At 41.5% G+C, this 26,159-nt stretch overlaps 1 protein-coding gene across 1 annotated transcript in view; it reads right to left on the bottom strand.

The window, feature by feature from the left end:
* LOC125461929 (sodium-dependent neutral amino acid transporter B(0)AT1-like) overlaps positions 1-16,748 on the bottom strand; it is a 48,768-nt gene extending 32,020 nt beyond the window's left edge. Inside the window, exon 1 of the mRNA XM_048551313.2 lies at positions 16,431-16,748. Within this exon, the coding sequence (XP_048407270.1) occupies positions 16,431-16,632 (202 nt within the window). The 5' untranslated portion in view covers positions 16,633-16,748. The remainder of the gene's footprint in view (positions 1-16,430) is intronic.
* Positions 16,749-26,159: the final 9,411 nt, after the last annotated feature.

The raw sequence follows: 26,159 nt of genomic DNA, 5'->3' as shown, positions 1-26,159 counted from the left end.
AGAGTTTGAGCATGCTCTGGGTGCTGACATAAATCTGATACACCCTTACAGTGACATGGAGACAACAATGCGTCTTAGAACTGTCATAAAACAAAAAGGGCATGACCTGGATGGCATCTGTAGAGAGGCAAATAGAGTTAACATTTCAGATTAATCACCTTTCGTCCTGATGTTGGAAGAGTATGGTATGGTCAATCTTGTGACAGACTGCACAAGGAATGTGAAAGGTGAAGAGGGATTGTTTACCTTTGCCAAAGTCTTGTTAAATTTATTATATTAAATGCTGAGCGGTTATGCATATAAATAGCAGGTATGGTCTATTCCGGTTTATGATGTCATGAAACTTGAAAGGGTGCAGAAAGGATTTACAAGGATGTTGCCTGGGTTGGAGGGTTTGAGCTATAGGGACAGGCTGAATAGGCTGGGGCATTCTTCCCTGGAGCATCGGAGGCTGAGGAATGACCTGATTGAGGTTTATAACATCATGAGGGGCATAGATAGAGTGAGTAGCCAAGCTGTTTTCTCCAGGGTAGGGGAATCCAAAACAAGAGGGCAGAGATTCACAGAGACAGGGGAAAGATTTAAAAGGGACCTAAAGGGCAACTTTTTCACTCAGAGGGTGGTGTGTGCATGGAATGAGTTGTCAGAGGAAGTGGTGGAGGCTGGTACAGTTACAACATTCAAAAGGCATCTGCATGGGTATATGAATAGGAAGGGTTTAGAGGGAAATGGGCCAAATGCTGGCAAATGGGACTAGATAAGTTAGGATATCTGCTCAGCAAGGATGAGGTGGAGCGAAGGGTCTGTTTCTGTGCTGTAAAACTCCATGACTCTAAGTGCCCCTTCAACAGTTTGGCAAATCCACCTAGTGGATAAACTATCATGCAAGCACTGAAAGTTAACTGTTATGACTATGGATTCCCATTCATTCATCTCTTAATTATTGCTAATGAGTTTTTTTACATTAAACAATTTATTTATCCCTTCTTTCTGTTTCTTTTATTTCACTCTGTCTGAATTCCTTTCCTGCTCTTTACTTTGCTCTCTGAACGTAATTTGACATTTAATTCACTATTCTTATATTTCCTGCTTCAGACCCTGTGCTTCCAAAGAGAACTACACGTCTGAAAGATTCAGAAAAATCTCAATATTTCAGAAGCTTAATAATCAATTTAAATGTCTGTCAGTGTGCCTTTTCAGGATGATAATTGAACAGAACAAAAAATGACAGCACGTTGTTGTCAGCCGGGTTTTCAGCCATGACTAACTCATCTCCTGCACTTCAAGGATGGCAGCAAAGACAGGCCACCTTGATATCAACTTCTCCTGCCTCAAAGTCCCATTAAGACTGGAATCAATAAGTTTGGCTCTGAAAGCCTCGTCCTTGTTCAATTGCACTGCACTAGATGGCAGTCTGATCTATAAAGAGAAGACTCACTGGTATAAAGCAGCTTGATACTGCTTGTGGCTTGTTAATTTTCTTCTTAGAAGTGGAGGAGCAACAAGCCACAAACATAACGAGACTAAGTAAGGTAAAAGGGAGAGATGCACCCCATTTCGGTACTTCTACAGCCTCAGGTCTCAAAATGGAGTTCAATAACTTCTGAAACTGGCTGCATTGTTCTCCATTGTTCTTATGTTTTCTGCATCCTCCCCCACCCCCCCTCCGAGCCTTGTCATGTTTGTGTCTGGTTAATTTTGCTCTTAGTAGGGAGGACCCATTCTCTCCCTTACTTAGTCTTGTTATGTTGTGTGGCTTGTTGCTCCTCTACTTCTAAGAGGAAAATTAACAAGCCACAAGCAGTATAAAGCTGTGAGTCTTCTCTTTATAGATCAGACTGCCATCTAGTGCAGTGCAATTGAACAAGGATGAGGCTTTCAGAGCCAAACTTATTGATTCCAGTCTTAATGGGACTTTGAGGCAGGAGAAGTTGATATCAAGGTGGCCTGTCTTTGTTGCATCCTTGTTTGCAAGGGCTGAGCCATTGGTTTCCATTAAGTTGGCCCACACTATGGGCAAGGGTATTGCAATTGTTTGCTATCACTATCTCATGGCATGCCTTCAGGTGAACTTGAAGGATTTACAGGCAGCAAGTCAACTTGTTTGGTCATGTTATAAATGTACTTTTCCATGACCAACAAATCCTTTGCTGGACTCAAAACCAAAGAATCTGGCCCAGGGATAGGAATATTACCACTGGACATTGGGATGTGCCAAGGTAGTAGAGAGATAAAATTATCGTACAAAGACAGGTCGTAGCTTTAAAATATGGAATATTTTGGTCAAGTATACAACATAATTATCATTTAGTGGCTCTTTATAGTTCCCCTGGTGAATATAGTTACTTGTACTTGTTGTGGTTCTGTGTTGGGATATGCCCCAACCGTATATTCTTCATGTGTAAGACTCCAGATAAGAAGAAAAATAGAATCACAAAATCAAGAATGGTCACAGCACCAAAAGAGGCAATACAGCACATTGATCCATGCTGGCTCTCCAACTGAGCAACTCTTGTTGTGCCATTCCCCAGTCTTCTCCATGTAACCCTGCAAAGTCTTCATGATAACAATCCAATTCCCTCTTGAAATTGCTCCACCCAGAGTGTCATTCAGTCCATTCTAGATCATTACAGTACATTACTTACATGGTAATGTTCCTCCTCATGTCGCTGTTCCTTCTTTCACCAATTCCCTTAAATCTATACCTGCTGTTGTTTCTGGTCCTTCCATCAATGGGAACAGTGTATGCCTATCTACTCTGTTCAGACCTTTCATGATTTTAAGCATTTTTATCAGAACAACTCTGAGTCTTCTATTCTCCAAGGAAAAAAAAAATTAATTCCCCAATCTGTCATCATAACTGATGGTCCTCATCTCTGGGACCATTCTTAGAAATTTTTTCTGCATTTTCCCTGATGCCTTTTGTGAGGGTAGTGTCCAGAACAGGGCACAAGACTCCAGTTGAAACCAAGATAATAAAATGTGGGGCTGGATGAACACAGCAGGCCCAGCAGCATCTCAGGAGCACAAAAGCTGACGTTTCGGACCTAGACCCTTCAAATCAGCGTCTTATACCATTTCAACATAACTTCCCTGCCTTTATACTCACCATCCCTGTTACAAAAATCTAGGATGTAAAATGCTCCATTGATCACTTTACAAAACTGCCCTGCCTTGATAATTTATCCCCGATATGAACACCACTCCTGTCCCTATGCTCTTGCATTTTCTTTAGAATTTCATCCTTTGTCCTCGATGATGTTTTTCTACTAAAGTGAGTGACTTCTCTCCATTAAATTTTAATGTTTTAATTATTTTTGGAATGTTTTCCACCTCCAAGATTAAACTCGCTAATGTGTCATGCTGGGTTTATCTCTATATCTTTTTCACAAGGGTGTGACCTTTGCAGTTTTCTAGTGCTATGGCACCATCCCCGAGCCTTAAGGGAGACTGAAAAATTATAGCCAGTACCTCTACAATTTCACTCTCACTCTCTCAGCTTCCTTGGATGCGTCCCATACAGCCCTGAAGCCTTATTAATTTTCAGCTCAGACAAAACTAACGCTCTTCCTTATCATTTTAAACCCTCCAAGTGCCTGGATTACTTCCTCTTTCTCTATGATCTGCACTACATTTGCTTCCTTGTTACTGAGTGATAGAAAGTAGGAAGTGTTAATACCTTAGTTACTGGCCCTACTTTCACATGGACATCCCCTGACCAACCCACTCCTCCTTATACCCAACGTTGACAATTTATGTGCCAATGAGGCTATGTAAATTCTCTTTCATATTTAGCTACCAGTCTCAGTGCACTCTCTCTTTTTGCTTCCCTTATTTGCTTTTCAATTCCTCTTCGGACCTTTTATTTGGGTCAAGTTCTGGGTTGCATTATCTGCATGATATTTCTCATAACCGCTCAGCCTTTTATAGAACATAGAACATAGAACATAGAGCATAGAACAATACAGCGCAGAACAGGCCCTTTGGTCCTCGATGTTGCGCCGACCTGTGAACTACTCTAAGCCCCTCCCCCTACACTATCCTATCATCATCCATATGCTTATCCAAGAACAGTTTAAATGCCCCTAATGTGGCTGAGTTAACTATATTGGCAGGCAGGGCGTTCCATGTCCTTACCACTCTCTGAGTAAAGAACCTGCCTCAGACATCTGTCCTATATCTATCACCCCTCAATTTGTAGCTATGCCCCCTCGTACAAGCTGAAGTCATCGTCCTTGGAAAAAGACTCTCACTGTCCACCCTATCTAATCCTCTGATCATCTTGTATGTCTCTATTAAACCCTCTCTTAAATCCCCTTTGATTAAAAATCAAATTTAGTAGTAATGGTAGCTGAGAGACAAAAGCAGACATTTTAAAAATATAGCCTATGGCTCACTGCAAATATGACTCCCAGTGTGGAAGGATATTTTGAAGAGGGTGTAAGACAACTATGGTTAACCAGGAAAGTGAAGAATAATAGAAGCCAGTTAAGATAAGGGGGCATTTTCAAGCTGGGAGCCTTAACTTGTGGTATGTCACGGGGATCAATGTGAGGGCCACAATTATTTACAATACACATTAGCGACATGGATGATGAAAAGTGAACATATTTTTAGACATGTTTGCAGATAACAAAAACAGGTCAGAAAGCTAATGGTGAGGTCATCAGATGCAAAGTGCAGAAGATATGGAAAAGTTCAGAGAGTGGGCAAAAACTTGGCAGGTGGATTATACTGTGGGAAAACAACAGGTTATGGCATTTTGGTAGGAAAAGACGGGGTGAACATTACTTAAATAGAGAAAAATTGCAAAATGCTACAGAATAGAGCAAACACTTTTATCTGAAGAAGTCTTCCAAAGTAAAAGCCTAAAATGAAAACTATTAGGAGCAGCGTAACTACAATCCTGCATTTCTAAACCAAATGATTGGCAAGTTGCCAAATATCTTTCACTGAAGGCATAATTTACAAAAAAAGTCGAAAAATTCAAATTTAAACAAATTTACTGCAACTGAATTATTGTGCTTTTAAATTGAAATGTTGAAATGATTGTTTTTCCAGTAATATAATCCTTAGAGTAAACTTCAAGTTACAATTTATAGAATTAAAACATTTTTATTCAGTTGTTGATTCTCATGTTGCCGTAAGTTACAATAGCACATTCCAAACAAATAATCCTTTCAGCTCCAAGCGAAATTGTAATGTTTACAGCCATTAAACCTGTTCCTCAAACCCAAAGCATTACATATAATTACATCTCTCGAACAAGTTTATTTAGAGTACAATAATATTTTAGAAATTATTCATAGCTGGGTCAGTATTTATGCAAATCCCTAATTGCCCAGGGGGCATTTTAGGGTAATGAGCTGCTCTTTGGAAACTCTGGTGGCTGAGGGGACTGGTGGTCAATGCCTTTTGGTGAATTTCCTCCTCTTCATACACTTCCTGCTCTTGCTCCTGATTTGCTTCACAAGCCCAGGTGATGGCAAGTGCCTTTTTCTCATGATACACAGCTATTGGCATGTGGCTGATGATCACAAAGCTGGATACGTACATAGGGCTGTACCATGCATCTCCTCCTGAGCAGCCCAGATGGTGGAAGCTATCACTTGTACACACTGATTGTCTGCTTAATGATGCCCTAAAGTGTGAAAATGCAAGCCAGCTAGTCTCATTTAAATTCTGTAAGGTTCTTTAAAGTAGTGCTGGTCAGGTGACGTCGCTGGATCAGTTCCTCACATGTGAATTCGGGTCCACCCTTGGGAACAACATAATTAGAGAAGGAAAAATTATTTAAATAAATTGCCTACTCAATCTGGATTGCCATCTTGAAGGTGGCAGAAGGTCACGGGCAAATTTGAAAGGGCCAGCCCACCAGCTGGACGCCTGTCTAACCTGATTTCTGCCCACTGTACTATGGGCTTACGGTAATTCCCAAACACTTGTCTGTGAAATACAGAAGAGATTCAAAAACGGGAGAACAAGAAACGCTTACAAATCGGGAGGGCTGTGATATCGTAGCTCTTCAAATTACCTAAATTTCAACAATATCATGAGGCACTGGAAGCGAAAAGATGGCAATGGAGCTGTGGTGCCAGTAAAAGATTCTGTCACAGCATTGAATGCCAATTTAACCTAATGGCAGGTTAATACCTTATCCATGGATGTAGTTAACAATTGGGAAGGAAATCAGGAAAATTTCTGCTGTAGTTGTAGGTCAGCAAATACCAGAGGTGAAATCGAAGTGGAGATTTGTGGATCATTCAAAGAGACATGTGGACATAATGTTTGTAATTTAAATTATCACAAGATAAATTACAGTCAAGGGAATGTATGTGATCAAAGTACACCTCTAAAGGACCATAGTCAGAAACTGGACCAATTTGCACTCGGAGAAAAAGACAACATTTGGAAATAGTGTAAAAAGGATCTTCTCTCTTCCGCTCTCTCCATGCCCAGCGGCACATGACGCAGATGAAGCACATGCTTACGTGTATTTCCATAATTTTCCCTGGAAAGATCACTGACCTGTTGCAGATGGGTGCCTCTCTATGTCAAGCATGATGGGTCAGGAGACCCTCCTGATCTTACTGCCTGCTATTGGCATCTTGAAAAGATTTATAAGTTAATAATCAACTTGTTTGGTCATGTTACAAAAGCACCTTACATGGCCGTCAAGTTCCAGAGAAAAACGCAAACTTGCAGAGAGCTTCTGGCTCTGAGGCTAGAACATTCCACACTAAGAACCCCACTGTTTGAAAGGATGGTAAAGCTTAATGAGGTAAATTGGATATGGACTAAATTAAGCAGGCAGACACCACAAAAAGGCGATCAGATCCCCCAGTGGGAAATGTTCCAATGTAAGATGTGGAGGATAATGTATAATATAAGTGCATTGAGGTAAAAAGAGTGAGTATCAGAATGTTGGAGAAATGAAAATCAATCTGAAACTTAAAAGAGAGGCACAATGCTGAATTAAAATCCTGAGAAGTATGAGAAGGTGCAGTGAGGAGATGGAAATCAGGAGACCTGAAAGGGAATGCGAGAAAAGTTTTGCAGATAAAATGAGAAGAAGCACTAAGGGTTTGTAAAGGATATCAAAAATAACAGATTTGTTAAAGAGTGGGTAGCACTGAGGAGGGGGAACCTATGGAGGGTGGAGGTACAGGAGAGATAACGAAAGAATATTTTCTATTAGTCCTTACAAAAACTGAGACCGTAGGATATGAAAGAAGTGTATATGCTTCAGTTTATCAGAGGAACAATCTGTTTATAAAAAAGCATTGGCAACTGTCTGTAGGAGCGTCAGAATTGTGTCATTGCAGAAGAGAGAAAAAGATTAATCATTGACTAAGTGCTCTGGTATTAGTTAAGGTAAGGTATTGGGAAGTAATTTTTAACATAGGTGAGGGCTTGGAATTAGCAGGGACGTCAATTGTAAAAGATTCTCAAGTATATTGGCAAAATGGCTCCAATCCATCAACTTCGGCTTATGCCAAGAGAGGATATGGGATGGGCGGCCAGTTCAAACCCAGAAAAAGGGTATTAAGTATGTTAATAAGGCTGGAAGCCTGTCATGTATATATCAAGTTTCCAGGCCTCTTGGTGCCCAGCAGTTGAAGCTATGTAGCTGCAGGGGAGAAATAAAGTATGTTTACAGCACTGCTTGTGGGCCAGGAGAATGAATGCTGCTGCAGCCCAAGCTTTCTCCCAATAGATGCCCTCTCCACAAGGCAAGTTACCTCTCCCTACCACTGCCCCACACCCCGCATCATCATCCATAGGGGTAGAAAGCACTGATTTGTTAGAGGCAAGTTGTGTTTGACATATTTCACACAGTGTAGATTAAAATAGAAAGTATGGCAGATGTACTACTTATCAATTCTCAGAAGCTGCTTGGCAATGTCCCTCACAAAGAGATTGTTATGAAAAGGGCAAAGAATGCAATGCCATATGTATTTTTAAAAGTTGATTAGATTATAGTTAGAATACTGTGTGTCATTGTTGGTTCCCCATTATGTAATGACAACAAATTATATTTATGCGATGCCTCTTCTATCCCAAGTTACTTTGCAGGGTTGGAAGTGAGCTGTAACTGAGGAACTGTGCTTGAGACAGGAGTGACAACAATGAATTCGGTCTTCCCAATGTTTAATTGGGTGAAATTTCTGCTTCTGCAGTTCAGGATTTTAGGCAGGCAATCTGATAGTTTAGAAATAATAGGGCTGTCGGGAGAGAAGGTAGTGCGATAGATCTGGGTATTGTCAATGTATGTATGAAAACCTGCATGGGTTTCAGGATGGTATTGTTAAAGGGCAGCATGCAGATAAGACGTAGGATGGGGATGTAAGATAAATTCTTAGTGGATACCAGAGACAATAGTACAAGAGTAAAAAAAGAAGCAGGGACTTCCTGGTTGTAATTAGAAAGATAACAATGGAACTGAGTAGGACCAGCCCTACTCAGCTGGACATGTGAATTGAAGGAGCATGGTACGGTCAACAGTGTCAAAGTCTGTGGGCAGGTCCATCAGGAGGAAAAGGGAACATCTACGTTTGTCAGAGTAGTTTCAGATATCAATTAATAAGAGTCATTTTGCTAATGTGATGGGATGGAATCCTAATTGGAAGCATTCAACCATGGATCTCCAGGAAAGAAGAGAAGAGATTTGGGAAATGGGAGGATGTTCAAAAATGATTCACATAAATAAATCTATGCAGTGAATGCAGTCTAAATTCTCCAAGATTAATCAAGAAATGACATCTTATATTTGTGAGGAGAGCTCTGATGTAATGGATTATTCCTGATTGACTAAAGAAGCAATGCGCTGGTACTGGATTTTTAAATGCTGATTATTTTGAAGTGGGTGATTGGCGAAAGACTTTTTTTTGTTAATTGGAGATGTTTGTCAAATTTAAATTCTATCTGTGAGAACAAGGATCAGAAGTTGCAGAAATGCATTCACACAATGGATTGTTGGAACAGGGCACTGTTACCAGACAGAGGCAGGTATTACTGCGTCTTCAAAACCCAAAGAACTGGTTCCCAGTTCTGAGGAAGCGTCACCGGACTCAAAAAGTTTACTCCGATTATTTTTCTTCACGGCTGCTGCCAGAACCACTGAACCTTTCAGGCAACTTCTGTTTTTGTTAGAGCTGCATCTTTTTGTGCAGAATACTGGAAGCAGAAAGCAGAGGGAAGTTGGAAGGGTGTGAGGCAGTTGGATTAGGTATTGACAGCAAAGAGCCACAAGTCGGCCCTTTCTCCCTGAGGGAAATTTCTGTGGGTTGGAATATTGAAATAGTTTAAGAATAAGAAACCTTTAGGAAAGATAAAGCTAAGCTGTTACCTTGTGCTGTATTAAAAATATCTGATAAAGACTATCAGTCTGCTCCAGGAGAGATTGCCTCACATTTTCACATTAAAACTCAGCTCATCTGAACTTATCTGAGATTACATCTGTTGGCAGCAACTGTTTTGTTTACAAGGCACCAGCACATTATGCATCGTCTGTAGGAACAGTTATATAAAAGCGTGAGTTAATAATCTACTGTAAAATGCTCAATAAACCAAAGTAAAGTGCTCTCCTATAAGCTAGTTATGGCTTTAAAACCTAATTAAAAGGTAGAAAAACACAAGAATAAAATCCGCATGCAAACTAGTGGTAGCAATTAATTGTTCATAAAATGAGCTCCCTCCAGTAATTTTTATTTCTGAAGCAATAGTAAAATAATTGGAAATACACAGAATAATTATAAATGAATGGTTATATGAGTTTGGAATCTCCAGCATCTGCAGTTCCCATTATCTCTGGTTATATGAGATGATGTAGTTTATATAAATATACTGCACATAAATAAATCGTTCTATACAACAGTTCATTACAGAGAAACATAGAAAATGGGAGGAAGCAAATGCCATTCAGCTCTTTGCACCTGCTCTCCCATTAAAATGATCATGGCTGATCATCCAACTCAGTCCCCTGTTCCTGTTTTAGCTACATACCCTTTAAACACTTCAGCTCTAAGAAATAGATCTAACTGCATCTTGAAAAGTGCACACAGTGCTAATGCTCTACTCCAATTTCCTCCCACCATCTAATCTAACATTGTAACCACCTATTCCCTTCTCCCCCATATACATGTCTTGCTTCCTGTTAAATGCATCATTCCTGCGCAGTCAACCATTATCTCTTGTATCTTCACCACTCTGTGAATAAATTTCTTCTGAATTCCCCGTATTGGATTTCTTCTCACATTGATGGTCTCTAGTTATTCCCAAACATCCCCTTTGTATCCACTCTGTTGAAACCTTTCATAATTTCAAAGACTGTCCCAAGGTCGTCCCTCAACATTTTGTTTTCAAAGGTGCCCTTCCTGACATGTGCGTGCCCACACACTTCTGATATCATCCATGTAAATCTCCTCTAGATCTTCGCCAGTGCCACCATATTGTTTGGTGTCGAATGTTCATAATATATGATGATTGTTTGGGAACTTGAGTTCTGAAGTGATGTATAGTTTTAAATTTGCTTTGCATTTCTACTTTGCATGTGCTATGAAGGGAAGGATATAGTTTCATTTCACTTTTGAGTTTTCTGAATGGTAACAAGTTATCTGAAGGTTTGTTTACATGGATTTAACTAAGGTTTTAATAACCCTTGAGATGAATAGCCCAATGCATTTGAAAGAAAAGTGTAGAAGAGGAAAAATATAGATCTATTGCCTACCTACAACTTTCCTGTAACACAGGGAGGAAGAGACAGAAACAGGTTCATTTAGGAAGGCAGTTTGTCAGAGAGAAGTATGCCATTAAGACAGAAAAACATGTAAAAAAATTGTCTTACAGTCTCCAAACAATTAGAGCTAAACTAAGCGATCTCACAACCAATGGATCAGATCGAAGCTCTGCAGTCCTGCCGATTCCAGTCGTGAATGGTGGGGGACAACTAAACAACTCACTAGAGGAGACTCAACAAACATCCCCATCCTCAATGATAGAGGAGCCCTGCACATCAATGCAAAAGACAAGACTGAAGTATTCACAGCTAGCTTCAGCCAGAAGTGCCAAGTGGATGATCTATCTTGGATTCCTCCAGAAGTTTCCAGCATTACAGATGCCAGTCTTCAGTCAATTCGCTTCACTCCACGTGATATCAAAAAATGGCTGTAGCAAAGGCTACAGGCCCTGAAAACATTCTGGCAACAGTACTGAAGGTTTATGCTAGAGAACTTGCTGCTCCCCTATCCAAGCTCTTCCAGTACCATTACAACATTGGCATCTACCAACAATGTGGAAAATTGCCCGGTATGTCCCACATACAAAAAGCAGGATAAATCCAACCTGACCAATTCCCACTCCATTAGACTCCTCGCAATCATCAGTAAAGTGATGGAAGCAGTCATCAACAGCGCTGTCAAGCAGCACCTGCTCAGCAATAATCTGCTCAGTAGCACCCAGTTTGGGTTCTCCCAGGGCCACTCAACTGAATCTGCCTTCCCCACCTTTTCTGTCAGTATATTCCACATCATAACAAATTTCTGCATTAAAATAAAATCCTCCTCACATTGCCTGGTGTTCTCTTGGCAATTATCAGCCCTCTGGTCCTTGGACATACTTTCTCTCTAACTACTTTATCTAAACCCTCAAAGTACCATATGCTATCATTGAGTTTCCCCTTGCCTTCACTGCTCTGATTATAATGTTTCCTATTGTGCAGCTGCAGTGGATGTTCTTAGATACCTACTATCTTTCGAGATACTGTGCCTTATTCTACAACCTTGTAATAATGCTTGTGTTAACTGATAGATACCAACTTACAAAAAATAGCCCAAGAAAGAACCTTTGTTTTGTTAAATTTTAATTCTACATGCTGTGCAGCTTAAAAACAAAAGCCTGTGAAGTTACCAAACCCTTGTCTATCCGCCTCCGATCTGCCTCCCCCTCCCTCTGTATTTATTTCGGAACCTCTGTCCCCTCCCCCATTTCTGATCTAGACCTGAAACGTCAGCCTTCCTGCCCTAAGATGCTGCTAGGCCTGCTGTGTTCATCCAGCTCTACACCTTGTTATCTCCTTGTCTAGACTTGATTTTTTAAAGGCTTCCTTTCAAATATCCTTCCTCCACCTTCTTTAGTCTCAATGGCACAGTGAATCTTCTGAGTATTAAGAAACTTTAAAAGAAATTGTAATTACATTTCTTATCACCAAAAGTAATAATGTAAATTATCAAAAGAACAAGGTGAAACTGGGATAACAAGGTGTAGAGCTGGATGAACACAACAGGTCAGGCAGCATCAGAGGAGCAGGAACGCTGGCGTTTTGGGCCTAGATCAAGGGTTTAGGAAGAAGGGTCTTTTCTGAAGAAGGGTCTAGGCCTGCTGTGCTCATCCAGCTTTACACCTTGTTATCTCAGATTGGCAGTTTCTGCTATCTCTCAGTGTAAAACTGGGAATTCAAGGGATGACAAAGAGCCCATCTAGCTCTCAGGAACGTTATGTTCAGATAAAAATTCTTAAACTTAATCCACCTATCTTTCCGGCACAAATAGGTAACAACCCAGATTTACCTTGGAGTTACTCTCACGCGTCCCGTCCTATTTGACCGGAGGTTTGACACACACTGTCTTACATAGTGATCAGAGATAATGGGAACTGCAGATGCAGTTTCGGCCCGAAACGTGAGCTTTTGTGCTCCTGAGATGCTGCGTGGCCTGCAGTGTTCATCCAGCTCTACACTTTGTTATCACTGTCTTACATAGTCGTGCTTCTGTCTATTTCAAAGGAAGTTATCATAGTGAACTGGATATTCTGGACCATAAGATGTTTGAGCTGATAGATCTATAATTAATACTGCACTGCTTAAGTGATGAACCGATATGAAATTCTTCATTCAACAGCACTATCTGACCTCTTTTTTAAACTTCTTTAAGATCGTATATAAAATAATTTCATATGTTTATAGAAGTCTGTTGCTAATATTGCAAAATGCATTTTAACCTGAAACTTTCTCACACTTGATTACATTATCTTTACATTGAGCACCTTTTCGAGGACAATTAGAAATAGATAATAATTATCAGCCTGGTCAACGGTGCCCACATCCCTGAATAAAATGTATCTTTCAGCACTAAGTTTTGATATTTCCTTGAATTTATTTCTGGAACAAATTGATGTCCTGAGACATTCCACTGGCCTCATAGTTGTTACTCTCAACCTGCAGCTTATTCCACAAATGGAAATTCCAGCTAAAAGCTTGAGTAACGAGTGATCTCTAAATTTTAAAATAAAAACAGGAAATGTTGGAGAAACTGAGTACATCCAGCAACATCTGTGGAGAGGGAAATAGAATTGACACTTTGAGTCCGGTACGATTTCTATGAATTCCAAAGAAGACCCATATTGGTCTTAAAATGTTAATCTTCTTACTGCCAGTATTTTTCAAGCACTTCACGCCAGAATTAAGTTTGATTAAAATTCAGTTAATTAAGTTGCTGCTCTTGTCATTTAAGGTCTCCAGTATCTGTACGGTATTTTGCTTTAATTTTATTTAAATTTTGAAGCATTAATTGCATTTGTTTACAGAAAGTAGTGTTATTTAAATATGTAACACACTCTAGTGTTATTATATTTCTAAGTTCCATTTTGCTGTAACCCAGTCAAAATTGGGAAAAAGGCCTTGGGCAAGTCACCAATCAACGTTTATTTTCAGCCAAGGTTGAAAGTTGCCTGCAGAATGATGACTTCCATGGTTGAATAGGTTGTCTAATGTGGAAAAGAACAAGACAGATCTGGAAGTGATCTGGAAGGACCGATCATGTTTTGTGTTGAGTTGGTTGACCTGATTTACAGATTGGTCTGGTTGACTTGGGGATGGGGCATTCTGATACATGGTCTATATCATCCCTTTACCAAAGAGAGGAAAAAAACATTCAGACTTTGCGTTTGCTCCTACATAGTGACTCCTTCTGGAAAATATCCTAATACAATGTGCGCAAGTTGAGTTGCAAGGGGGTGACTGGCTCTTGTGGATCCCTACCCAGGCTTGAGTCAATAGGAGAGAAAAAAATGGTGAAGGTGGGAAGGGAACAATCCCAAAATCTCTGCTTATTCACAGGGTCTAATTGATGTTGAGACAAATGGAGCTGTGAGTGAAATTAAATAAATTCACCCACTGAGGAAGATATAGGGTTACAGGAAAAGCACATGAAAGTAGAACTCATTCCAGCTTTCTCAGAGGAAAACCTGGTGCAGATAAAATAGATTAAACATTTTCTTCCATATAACACCAGAAGAAAATCAAAGGATATTTGGTGCTCCTTGTTTAGCTGTTGAGATTTTCCTTGAGCAGTTGTAAAGAATCTTTTCCCCACGGAGAAGTTTTCCTACCTCTTCATATTAAAGTCATAGAGTTAGCACAGGACAACGGTGACCTGACCATCAGGTGAAAATATCAGGAGTGAGCTCACCCCTGCTCTATTGGGCATCACAGACATTCAGCAGTTGTCTCTACATTGATTAGCTTAAGTCAGGACATGCCTCCCATTGGGACAGGGGTCATGGGTCAGATAGTTGCTGGCCAATCAAATGGCTCCCAGCTCACTGGTCCCAGCAGCAACACCGGAAGAAATAGACACTTCTGGAACTACAACAGTGCCCAATACTAAGGAGCTGGAGCCAGAGTTAGGATATTGGGTCTTTCTGCAAGGCCACAGTGAGTGGATCGGTTGAGGGTAGATTGGGAGTGTGCGGGGTAGATAGGCCGGGATATTGGGAAATTGGGTAGGTGGAAAGACCCTCTAATGGGCCTGGGGTGACCATTAAGGACTGCCCCTGTAGCCTGTGAACAGCCAGCACGGTGAAAGTTATAGAGAGGATTCTTAGCTCTTCTGCGACTGATCGAATCCCAGATGTGGCATAACTCCTAAGGGCTTTAATTTATCTGGGGAAGCTAGGCTGCCTTACACCTTCCCTGCTGCTGCTCCAATTGCAGTGAGGGCAGGGGTTAGAGGGTGTGTGAGGCTGCTAATAACATTTTACAGCTCCCTGAGCCTGCAATCCTGCTGCCAGCGAGCTACAACATCTAGCTAATCAAATTATTTATGGCACATAATGAGGTCATTTGGCCCATCAAATCTATGCTTGGTTTAAGTTTAGAAGCTACCAGAATTATTTACAGTCTGCTCCATTGCAGTCAAATTTCAATTTTAGCCCATTTTCCTGGTGATGCCAGTTCCTTCATCAACAATGTGTACATATCTTTGTTTTGTTTAATACACCAAACTGTAAATGCCTAGCCAGTCTTGGGACAAATACATTATTTTGCTGCAGTGGATCATTTTTTTACTTGGTAATTGAATTGAAATACACACAGCAGAGTACATTGAATTTTAACTTGGGGTCATTTTAAAATTTTACCATAATAGTCCTTCCCAAAATAAACACCTCTGCAGCAGCATGTAAACACCACAGGAACACAATGAATAGCCCTTTAGGGAATGATCTGGGTGCATTGAGTCCCTTAAAATCACTTCAACCTTGTGCAAGCACATTGGATATTTCTTTTCCATCCTCTTGCACCATTAATAAATCGCACAGATTTACTCAGCAAATCTTTGAGATTACCAGAAATATTGCTGATGCTAACTTTGCTATTTACAGTCTTATGAATGGCACCAACAAATCTTAAGAAAGCCAAACTGCTGGGTTGTTCCTCCTGTTCTCATGCTATCTCCCAATGGAATTACTTTTGCACATGAAAAGTCACAGCCAGCACCTTGCTGACTGTTCCTGAGTTCCATTAATAAATGTAGCTGATCATCTAGTTGGAAACATAAGCTGCTAAATTAATAGGTTGGAACATAGACATAGAACCTAGATCAGTATAGCACAGTACAGGCCCCTCAGTCCACGATGTTGTGCCGAACCTATACCCCAATCCTTAATCCTAACCTTCGCCCCTACCTTATACTATCATCCATATGCCTATCTAATAGCCGCTTAAATGCCCCTAACAAGGCCCACTCTACTACCCTTTCCGTCAATACATTCCATGCCCCTACCACTCTCTGAGTAAAGAACCTACCTCTAATGTCTCCTCTATATCTACCTCCACTCACTTTAAAACTGTGCCCCCTCATCATAGCTGCCTCCACCCTAGGAAAAAGTCTCTGGCTCTCCACTCTAATATCTATCTATTCTAGTGAACTCAGACGAGTTTGCATTTTTCACACTTCTGGAAAATTATGTTGGCTAGCAATCACTGTGCAATAACTTCTTCAAGTCCATCTTACACTTTAGAATTGTTATCAACCTGTGTTGTACTGTTCAATTTAATAGACACACTTTGCGATCAGAGTCTATTGAAACAAATTCAGATAACGCCCATATAAGTGTTTCTTTGCATCACTTGCAGATTGTGTTATGCTACATACCTCCTCCATGGCTCTGACAGAGATAGGGGAAACGCCACACATTTCCTAATCCCACACAAAATCCAACACATGTTAACATGTACTGAGCTTTGTTGTCCCATTTGGGTCGGTCATCTGCTTCCTCTATTTCCTTCCTCTCCAGCTCCTCATAGGAGGGAATTCGATCTTCCAAGCCGGGATTTGGTAAGACGAGCCTTGGCATTGTGGATCAGAGACAGATAATGCTGCACAGCACAAGTACATACGGTCTCTGACTGAGAACAGGCAGCCAGAAGATGATCCGAATAAAGTGGAAGGTGCTGTAATTGACTAGGTGCTTTTATACTGAACCTTTAGCACCATCACCTGAAAGTGCGTACACTGCAGATCGTTGTGTCAGCAGAATGCTCGATTAACTGAGGAAAATTTGATAATTATTAATATCTTTTATCACCTTCTTTCAGCTTTACTTGTGGGTTTGGCATCAAGAAACTAATCTATTTTGATGGACCTGCTTCTCAGGAATGAAGAAGATCATAAAACATTCTTTGTCCTCATTGCTGCTTTAATTTTGGAACTTTGTGCTGCAAATTGTTCTTTCACTGTATGAGAAACAATAAAACTGCCACTTTTATATTAGAACGTTAGACTTCTTAGAAATCAAACGGTTTAGGGAGCTCTAAAATGAAAAGAATGCTAACATTATTACTGCGTGACCATTTTGTTAAACCTCTCCCTCCTTTTACAACTGGTAATGTCGTTCTCAAAGTGCTATCGACTTAAATGATTCAGCTTGATAAATAGCTAAGGCATTAAAGAAAATACGTTCTTATTGTATAGTTTTACTGAATTAAAAATACAGATCCATTTTAACTGTTCTGGTTTTCTACTGCTGCATTAAATCTGAGTGACAGGATCAGGGGTGTGCTGCCAAACAGAATTCTTAGAGTGCAGGTTCATAGTTCCTTGGAGGTGGAGTCGCAGGCAGACAGGCTGGTGAAGAAGGTATTCGGTACACTTGCCTTTGTTGGTCAGTGCAGTGCATCAAGTATAGGAGTTGGGAGGTCATGCTGTGACTGTACAGGACACTGGCTAGGCCACTTTTGGAATACTGCATTCAGTTCTGACCTCCCAGCTGTAAGAAATACATTGTTAAACTTGAAAGGGTGCAGAAAAAAATTACAAGGATGTTGCTGTGATTGGAGGGTTTGAACCATGGTGAGAAGCTGAATAGGCTGGGGCTATTTTACTTGGAGTATTGGAAGTTGAGGGGTGACCTTATAGAGGTTTATAAAATCACAAGGGTCAAGCATAGAGTGAATTAGGCAAGGTCTTTTCCCCAGGATAGTGGAATCCAAATCGAGATGCTATAGGTTTAAGGTGAGAGGAGAAAGATATAAACGGGACCTAAGGGGCAACTTTTTCACACAGAGGGTGATGCATATATGGATTGAGCTGTCAGAGGAATTTGTGGAGGCTGGTACAGTTACAACATTTAAAAGGCACCTGGATGGGTACACAAATGGGAAGGGTTTAGAGGGATATGGTCCAAATGCTGGCAAACGGGACTAGATCAATTTAGAGTATCTGGTCAGCATGGATGTGTTGGACTGAATGGTCTTCTTCGTACTGTTTGAGCAGCTGACCAATGAGGTTGCACAATCTTATGTTGCTTCTTTTCTCAATGGAGCCTTGTATTGTGCCTCCATTTTCCTTATTCACAGATCAACAAAGAAAGAGGGACAGTATGATGGCTCGGTGACTAACACTGCTGCCCCACAGCGCCAGGGACACTGGTTCAATCCCACCCTCAGATGACCATCAGTGTGGGGTTTGCACATTCTCCCATGTCTGCGTGGGTTTCCTCCCACAGTGCAAAGATGAACAGGCTAGGTGGGTTGGCCATGCTACATCGCCCATAGTGTCCAGGGATATGCAGGTTAGGTGGGTTAGCCATGGGAAATGCAGGATTGCAGGGATTGGATAGGTAGTAGGTCTGTGTCTGATGCTCTTCAGGCAGTTGGTGTGAGTCGATGGCCCTGATTCCACACTGTGGGGGTTCTATGACTCTAAAGGCTTTTCCATAAGATTGATAGAGGAAGAGGCAGGGACAGAGAATCTTCCTGTAAGTGATCTCACGTCGCACAGGGACCATCCAGTCGCAATAGCCTAGGGGCTGGAGCAAGTAATGTAGCTGGTAAAAGAGTAAACACAGTGATAAACAAAAAAGCTGAAACTGAGGCATGGCAGATTATTGTTGAAATTTGAAGGTTCAGCCATCACAGCTTGTGAATGTTTGCAAGTTAAGGCAGCTTTGGTGGGATGGTGATATCTGTATTCCGATGGCAACAGGTTAGAAATACAAGTCATTCTGGGGCTGAGCAGGGAAGTTAAAAGTGACTTACTTTGTATTATGAGAAAAAAGAGGTGGTTCATACCAGGGATGGGAAATAGTAGTTGGAAATGTTTCCGGATCCCAAACTCACCCTGGGGGGCGATCAGTCACTCTTTGGAATGTTTGCTTTCTAATGGACGCTGAGTTAGTTTCTCTGGAGCCTTTTGTTATCGTGCTTTTAAAGGGCTGTTCATTTTCATTTTGTTTGACTTGGTTACTTTAACATAGTAGACTGCTGCATGACTTCATCAGAGCCTTTCTGTCTCAGGTTCCAGCTACATATGATCTGGCATCACCCAACGATGAACATGAACAATGAGTTTAATCATTAGTCCTTTATACCTCAACAATATGTCTTCCAAAAATATACTTCATTCATAAGATTAATAAAGGCACATTACACAACCATACAAAGTTGACATTACATAAGATGCAAGACCAAAACAGTTTCTTCTTATGCTGTATGTTACTTATTGCATTTACAACAATTGACAATATTTACAATTTTCTTTACAGGTTAAATATGCACAGCCTAAAAGGATTTAGGCAATGCTCTTCCCCCTCAGTACACCTCTTTGGTGTGTTTAACAGGTCCCTCAGCATGTAGGGCGAGGTGATGACCTAGTGGTATTATCATTGGATTATTAATCTAGAGGCCCAGCTCATGTTCTGGGGGCCTGGGTTCAAATCAGCTGATGGTGGAAGTTGAATCTAATGAAAGTCCAAAATTAAGAGCCTAATGATGACCATGAAACCATTGTCAATTGTCAGGAAAATAAAAACCCATCTAGTTCACTAATGTCCTTTAGGGAAGGAAACTGCCATCCTTACCTAGTCTGGTCGACATATGACTCCAGACCCACAGCAATGTGGTTGACCTTTAATTACCCACTGGGGCAATTAGGCATGGTCAATAAATGCTGGCCTGGTCAGTGATGCCCACATCCTATGAATGAACTATAAAAATAAATGGCCAATGGAACAGTTGTTCATGATCAAGTATTGCAGATTCCAAGCCTCATGATAATGATTTTAAAAATTGCTAAACCTATACTTTTATTGACAACATTTGTAAAAGTACATTACAAAACAGTTAGACATGTAAATTATGGAAGGTGTAATAAATTTCAGTTTGTCTCCATGAAGCATGTTCCACTCTTAGGTGTCGATAATTTCAATGCCCTCGATGTTGATGGCGTACATTTCACATCAGGCATACAGTCTGTGGGCAAAACATTCCAAGTTGGAAATTACAGGAAATGCAGTCAAAATAAATTTTTCACTATCTGCCATGTATCATTCTTAAATGCCTCAACACAATTTCAATACTCTTAATATTTACAAATACGTTCCTTGTCAAGTACACAGACAGAGGGGTTCTGCAGTTTCCAGCCCCTCGGTGTACTATTGCTGAAAGGCAAATTTTTCTTTACACTGTGGCAGTTGCTGTAAGTTATAGTGCAGCCCTCAGCACATAGTCGTGGACATTACAGTGTGCCAATCTGCAATACCCGCTAGAGGACAACTCTTTGCATTCGAAGTCCTGAGAGTTTCGAGCAGAAGAAAGAGCATCTTCCACCAAGTTTCAACAAGTCACAGTTGATGTTTGTTTCAGTGTGCACCAATGGGAATAGCCTGCAGAGCAGATAGTCCCGCATCACTGAGCAACTTGGGAATGAAGCTCGATAAAATTCACTGGACCTCACTGCAAATGCTCGTTGCACAAGTACATTCCACAAGGATAGTTGTCTCTTCCGCACTAAAATAAACACATCATACTGTGGATGGTGGAGATCTGAAATACAAACAGAAAATGCCGGCAAAACTCAGCAGGCCAGGCAGCATCTGTCAAGAGACATACCGTGTTAATGTTTAATACAATCTTTCTTTGGAATTGGAGGTGGCAGGGAATGTGATGATTTAAATGCCGTAGAAAACAATGGGAAAAGAAGAAACTGGAAGAGATGGTGATGGTGGCTTACGTCAAAAGGTAAAGGAATCCTCATGAAGGGAAAGAAGAGATGGTAAATAAACAGGAAGTGTTCACAATTGGAGTTAATAGTAGAAATTACATCCTCTTTATTGGGGTGAATACCCTGCAAACAATACACTAGATGGAGATAATAAAGAAGAGAACAGAGTTCATGGAGACAACTTGTTCAAAGGAATGTTTGAATGAGAACACGCTCAGTCAGATAGAGGAGGATGGTGTTGGTTGGGGACTGCTCAGGCCTCTTTGGCAGCCATCTTGAGGGCAGTGTGTGGAAGGATTTTGACTCTGGGCCTGTGGAAAGGCACTGACAGGAAGGATCTTGCTAGACAAACTACAACTTTGATACTTCTTATTCAGTTCTGGTAATGAGGTATTCTGCCAAACATCTCTGACCATCTACTCCAGGGACCAAGCAACTGCATCCACTTCCTCAGTTTCCTACAGGGCTTGCTGTTTACCTGTAACTATTCACTCACTCACTCACTCACTCACTCACTCACTCACTCACACACACACACACACAGACACACACACACACACACACACACACACACATACACACTCACTCACTCACTCACTCACTTTCTCATTCTCTCACTCACTCACTCACACTCACTCACTCATTCACAATCACTCACTCACTCACTTTCTCATTCTCTCACTCACTCACTCACACTCACTCACTTAACTAATGTACTCACTCACTCAACTAATGTACTCACTCTCTCACTCACTCACTCTCTCACTCACTCACCTAATGTACTCACTCACTCACTCACTCAACTAATGCACTCACTCTCTCACTCACACTCTCTCACTCACTCACTCTCTCACTCACTCACTGACTCACTGACTCACTCAACTAATGTACTCACTCATTTCCTCATTTACTCACTTTAGACATTCAATCACTCAATCATACAATCACTCATTCACACTCACTCTCAGACACCTCCATCCACTTTCTTGATCTCTCTATTTCCATTTCTGGCAATGTACCGACATTTACGATAAAGCCACAGATTCCCATAGCTACCTAGACTACACCTCTTCCCACCTTGTGTCCTGCAAAGACTCCATCCCATTTTCCCAATTCCTTTGTCTCCATTGCATCTGCTGTGATGAGGAGACATTCCACTCCCAAGCACCCTAGATATCTGCCTTTTTCAAACAACGCTCTTTTCCCCCCTCTGTCGCCCAGACAGTCCTCCATCACACCTCCTCCATTCCCTGCTCCACAGCTCTTCACAACACCCCCCAAACATAATAAAGATAGGGTTCTCTTTGTTTCAGAGATAGTACAATGTATCATCTCAAACACTTCTGCCAACTCCAATTAGACCCCACTGCCCGGAACATCTTCCACTCCCCACCCCTCTGTGCCTTCCGCAAGGACCATTCCCTTCACCACCCTTAGTTCACGCCACACTCCCCACCAACCTCTCCAACCTGCCCTGTACCTTCCCCTGTAACCGTAAAAGATGCAATGCCTGCCCACACACCACCTCCCTCACCTCCATCTGGGTCCCTAAACAGTCCTCCCAGGCGAGACAGACCTTCACCTGCATCTCCTCCAACCTAGTCTGTTGCATCCAGTGGTCCTGATGTGATCTTCTCTACGTAGGTGAGACCAAACGTAGACTAGGTGACCGTTTTGACGAGCATCTCTGCCTGGCCAACCTAACCTCCTGGTTACAGCCCATTTCAACTCCCCATCCCCACTGCCCCTCTGACATATCCCTCTCAGCCTCCTCCAGTGTCGCAGTGACTCGCAACGCAGATTTGAAGAACAGCTTATCTTCTGCCTGGACACCCTACAGCCGGAGGACTCAACAGTGAGTTCTCCAAGTTCAAATAACCTTGTGACCCACCACCCTGCTTCCCTTCCAGTCCCACCTCCTCCCTTCCATTCCACCTTCTGATCCTCCTTTGCAGCCACCAATCAGGCTTATCCCTCCCATCGACCAACCAGGTGGTACCCACCACCAGTACCCACCTATCTCCACCCCTCCACCCTTCTCTTTATCTGCAGCTCCCCCTACCCCCACATCCAGTCCTGGAGAAGGGTAATACCCGAAATGTTGACTGCTCCTTTCCTCCAGATGCTGCCTGGCCTGCTGTAGTCTTCCAGCACTCTGTTTGTCACACTTTCACTCACTCATTCGCTCACTCACTCAATTCACTCACTCACTCACTCGCTCATTCGCTCTCTCACTCATTTAGCACATTTATTTAAAATTGTAACCATCATGTTTCCTTATCTCTTTAAGGTAAAGGGTATTTAAAGCATAATTAAAAAGAAAGAAGCTCAATCTTTTGATTACTGTAAACGATTAACCAGGTCACATCGATTGGGTGGATGTAATCTTTTTCAGTGCCTCAGCAGTTCCTTGAGTCTATGTTTCTGAGGTTTGGCTTGTAAACTAATTTAAATCCTCTTCAACCAGCTACATTCTTTGTAAACTGCGCCAGTAATGTTGCCCTGTAAAACATTAACCAGAATGAATAGTCAACACTTTTTGAAAAAGTACTCCAGTATCCTTAAGCCCACCCAAAACAAGCTTCAGATATTTTACTGAAGGAATTAAAAAAGTAAAAGTTAAACCATCAACTACCTGTTCATAAACACAGGCACTGTTTGCTTTTATTTAAACTTTATAGTGTAGACAATTGCACATTTGGAGCACCTTGCAAACCCATGACCACTTCCATAAAGAAGGACACAGGCGTACATACACGGGGACACCATCTCCTGCAAGTTCCCCACCATCCTGACTTGGAAATGTGTCAATGTTCCTTCAATGTCACTGGCTGAGAATCCTGGAACTCCCTCCCTAATTGTGGGTCTACCTACGATGCATGGGTTGCAGTGGTTCAAGAAGGTAGCTTAACCCCATTTTCTGAAGGGCAACTAGTAATGGGCCATAATTACTGGCCCAACTAGCACTGCTCACATCTCATGAATGAATGAAAAAAGCCCCATTTACCTCTGCCACAGCTCAAACTGTCAAATCCAGTGTTACTGGGCAACACTTAATTCTTTAAAAAAAAGTTATTTTGTTACAGTGGGTTTTTCCCGAAAGAGTTTTCTCTCCGGTCACAACTAAAGTGCCAGAGAAATGAAGGCTGGTTCCACATTACAAGAATCATGGTGGAGATAAAGCAGGTAATTACAGACCATGGAGTCTCACATCAGTCAACATGGCAGGTCAGGCAGCACCAGAGCAGCAGAAAAGTGGATGTTTCGGGTTTATACCCCTCCTGTTCCTCTGATGCTGCCTGTCTTGCTGTGTTCCTCCAGCTCCACACTGCATTGACTCAGACTCCAGCATCTGCAGTTCTTGCTATCTCCTACTCTTACATCAGTGTTAAGGAAACTATTGGAGGAAATAATGGAGGGGAGAATTAATCAAGGTTTGATCGGGGTAGTCAGCATGGATTTGATATATGGATGTCATCCCTAACAAATCTGGTGGAATTTTTCAGGGAGGTGACCAGGTGTGCAGATGAGGATAGTGCAGTTGATGCAGATGGTATGGATTTCAGCCAGACCATTACAAGGTCCTACATGGGAAACTGACAAAGAAGGGAAAAGCACAGGGGATCCGTGGTAACTGGGCAAGTTGGATCCAAAACTGGCCTCGTGTCACCTCGTGTGGTGGTTGAAGGCTGCCTGTGTGACTGGAGATTGGCGTACAGTGGTGTATCTCAGAGATCAGTGCTGGACTGTAAAAACAATATGGATGAGAATGTGGGAGAATGATAAGTAGGTTTGCGGATGACAGGAAGATTGGCCAGGTGGTTGACAGTAAGGAAGAAGGTCTTAGGTTATAAGTCGATATGAAAGAGTGGTCAGATGGGCAATTAAGTTGACAGATGGGATTGAATGCTGATAAGTGTGAGGTTATAAATTTTGGAAGAAGTAACAAAGCAAGAAATTACAAGTAGGAAACTGGGAAGCTAAGAGATGGGTCTTGGGGAGCATTTGTTCACAAATCCCTGAAGGTGCAGGTTGGTAGGGCAGTTAAGAAGGCATGCAGGATGCTTTGTGATTAACTGTCATGGCATTGATTATAACACGGGGAAGTTATGCTGGAGCTGTATCAATCTTTGTTTGGGCCACAGCTGAAGTATTGTGTTCTCTGCACTAGGGGAAAGATATGATTGCACTTGAGGGGTGCGGAGGAGATTCACCTGGATATTGCCTGAGATGGAGAGCTTTAGCTAAGAAGAAAGGTTGGATAGGCTCAGGTTGTTTTCTTTAGCGCAGAGGGGCATGGACAGGGTGACGAGAAAGAAGCTATGCCCCTCAATTGAAGAGTTAACAATAAGATGGAAGGTAGGTAGTTTAGAGGAGATTTGAGGAAATTGTTTTCTCCCAGGTGTTGGTGGGAGTCTGGAATGTATTGATTGGAAGTGTAGTTGAAGCATGAAACCTCTAAACATTTACAAATTACTTCATAAGCTCGTAAAATAGAGGGGTAGAATTAAGTCATTCGGCCCTTCGAAGTCTGCTCTGCCGTTCGATCATGGCTGATGTGCTCCTCACACCCATTTTCCTGCCTTCTCCCTATAACTCTTTAACCTATTACCAATTAAAAATCCGTTAACTCCTCCTTAAATTTACTCATTGTTCCAGCATCCACTGCACTTTGGGGTTGCAAATTCTACAGATTCAAACCACTTTGGGAAAAACAGTTTCTCCTCAACTCTGTTTTACATTTGCTTCCCTTTATCATAAGACTGTGATGTCTCATCCTAGAATGCCCCACAAGAGAAAGTGTCTGCTCCACATTGATTTTACCCATAACATTTATCATCTTGAATACCTCAATTTGATCTCCCCTCATTCTTCTAAATTCTAGAGAGTATAGGCCTAAACTGTTCAATTTCTCTTCATATGACAAATCCCTCATCTCTGGGATCAATTTAGTAAACCTCCTCTGATCTGCCTCCAATGCCACAACATCTTTCCTCAAATAAGGTGACCAAAACTGTGCACAATACTCCAGGTGTGGTCTCAGTAACGTCTTGTATAGTTGCAACAATACTTCCTTACCCTTTATATTCTATTCCTTTAGCTATACAAGCCAACATTCCATTCACTTTCTTTATCATCTGCTGTACCTGCATGCTAGTTTTCTGTCACTCATGAATGAGGACACCCAGATCCCTCTGCACCAGAGCACCCTGAATTCTCTCCCCACTTAGGCAGTAGGTCACTTTCCCATTTTTCTGACCAACATGCTTGACGTTACACTTATCCATGTTAAACTCCATATGCCATTTTTTGGCCCACTCTCCTAACATTTCGACATCCATTTGTAAGGTTCTTATTTCCTCATGACTATTTACTGTCCCA

The sequence above is a fragment of the Stegostoma tigrinum genome, chromosome 2, assembly GCF_030684315.1.
Source record: "Stegostoma tigrinum isolate sSteTig4 chromosome 2, sSteTig4.hap1, whole genome shotgun sequence".
Lineage (NCBI taxonomy): Eukaryota > Metazoa > Chordata > Chondrichthyes > Orectolobiformes > Stegostomatidae > Stegostoma > Stegostoma tigrinum.
The sequence above is the reverse complement of the archived record's forward strand: the minus strand, read 5'-3'. Positions and strand labels throughout refer to the sequence as shown.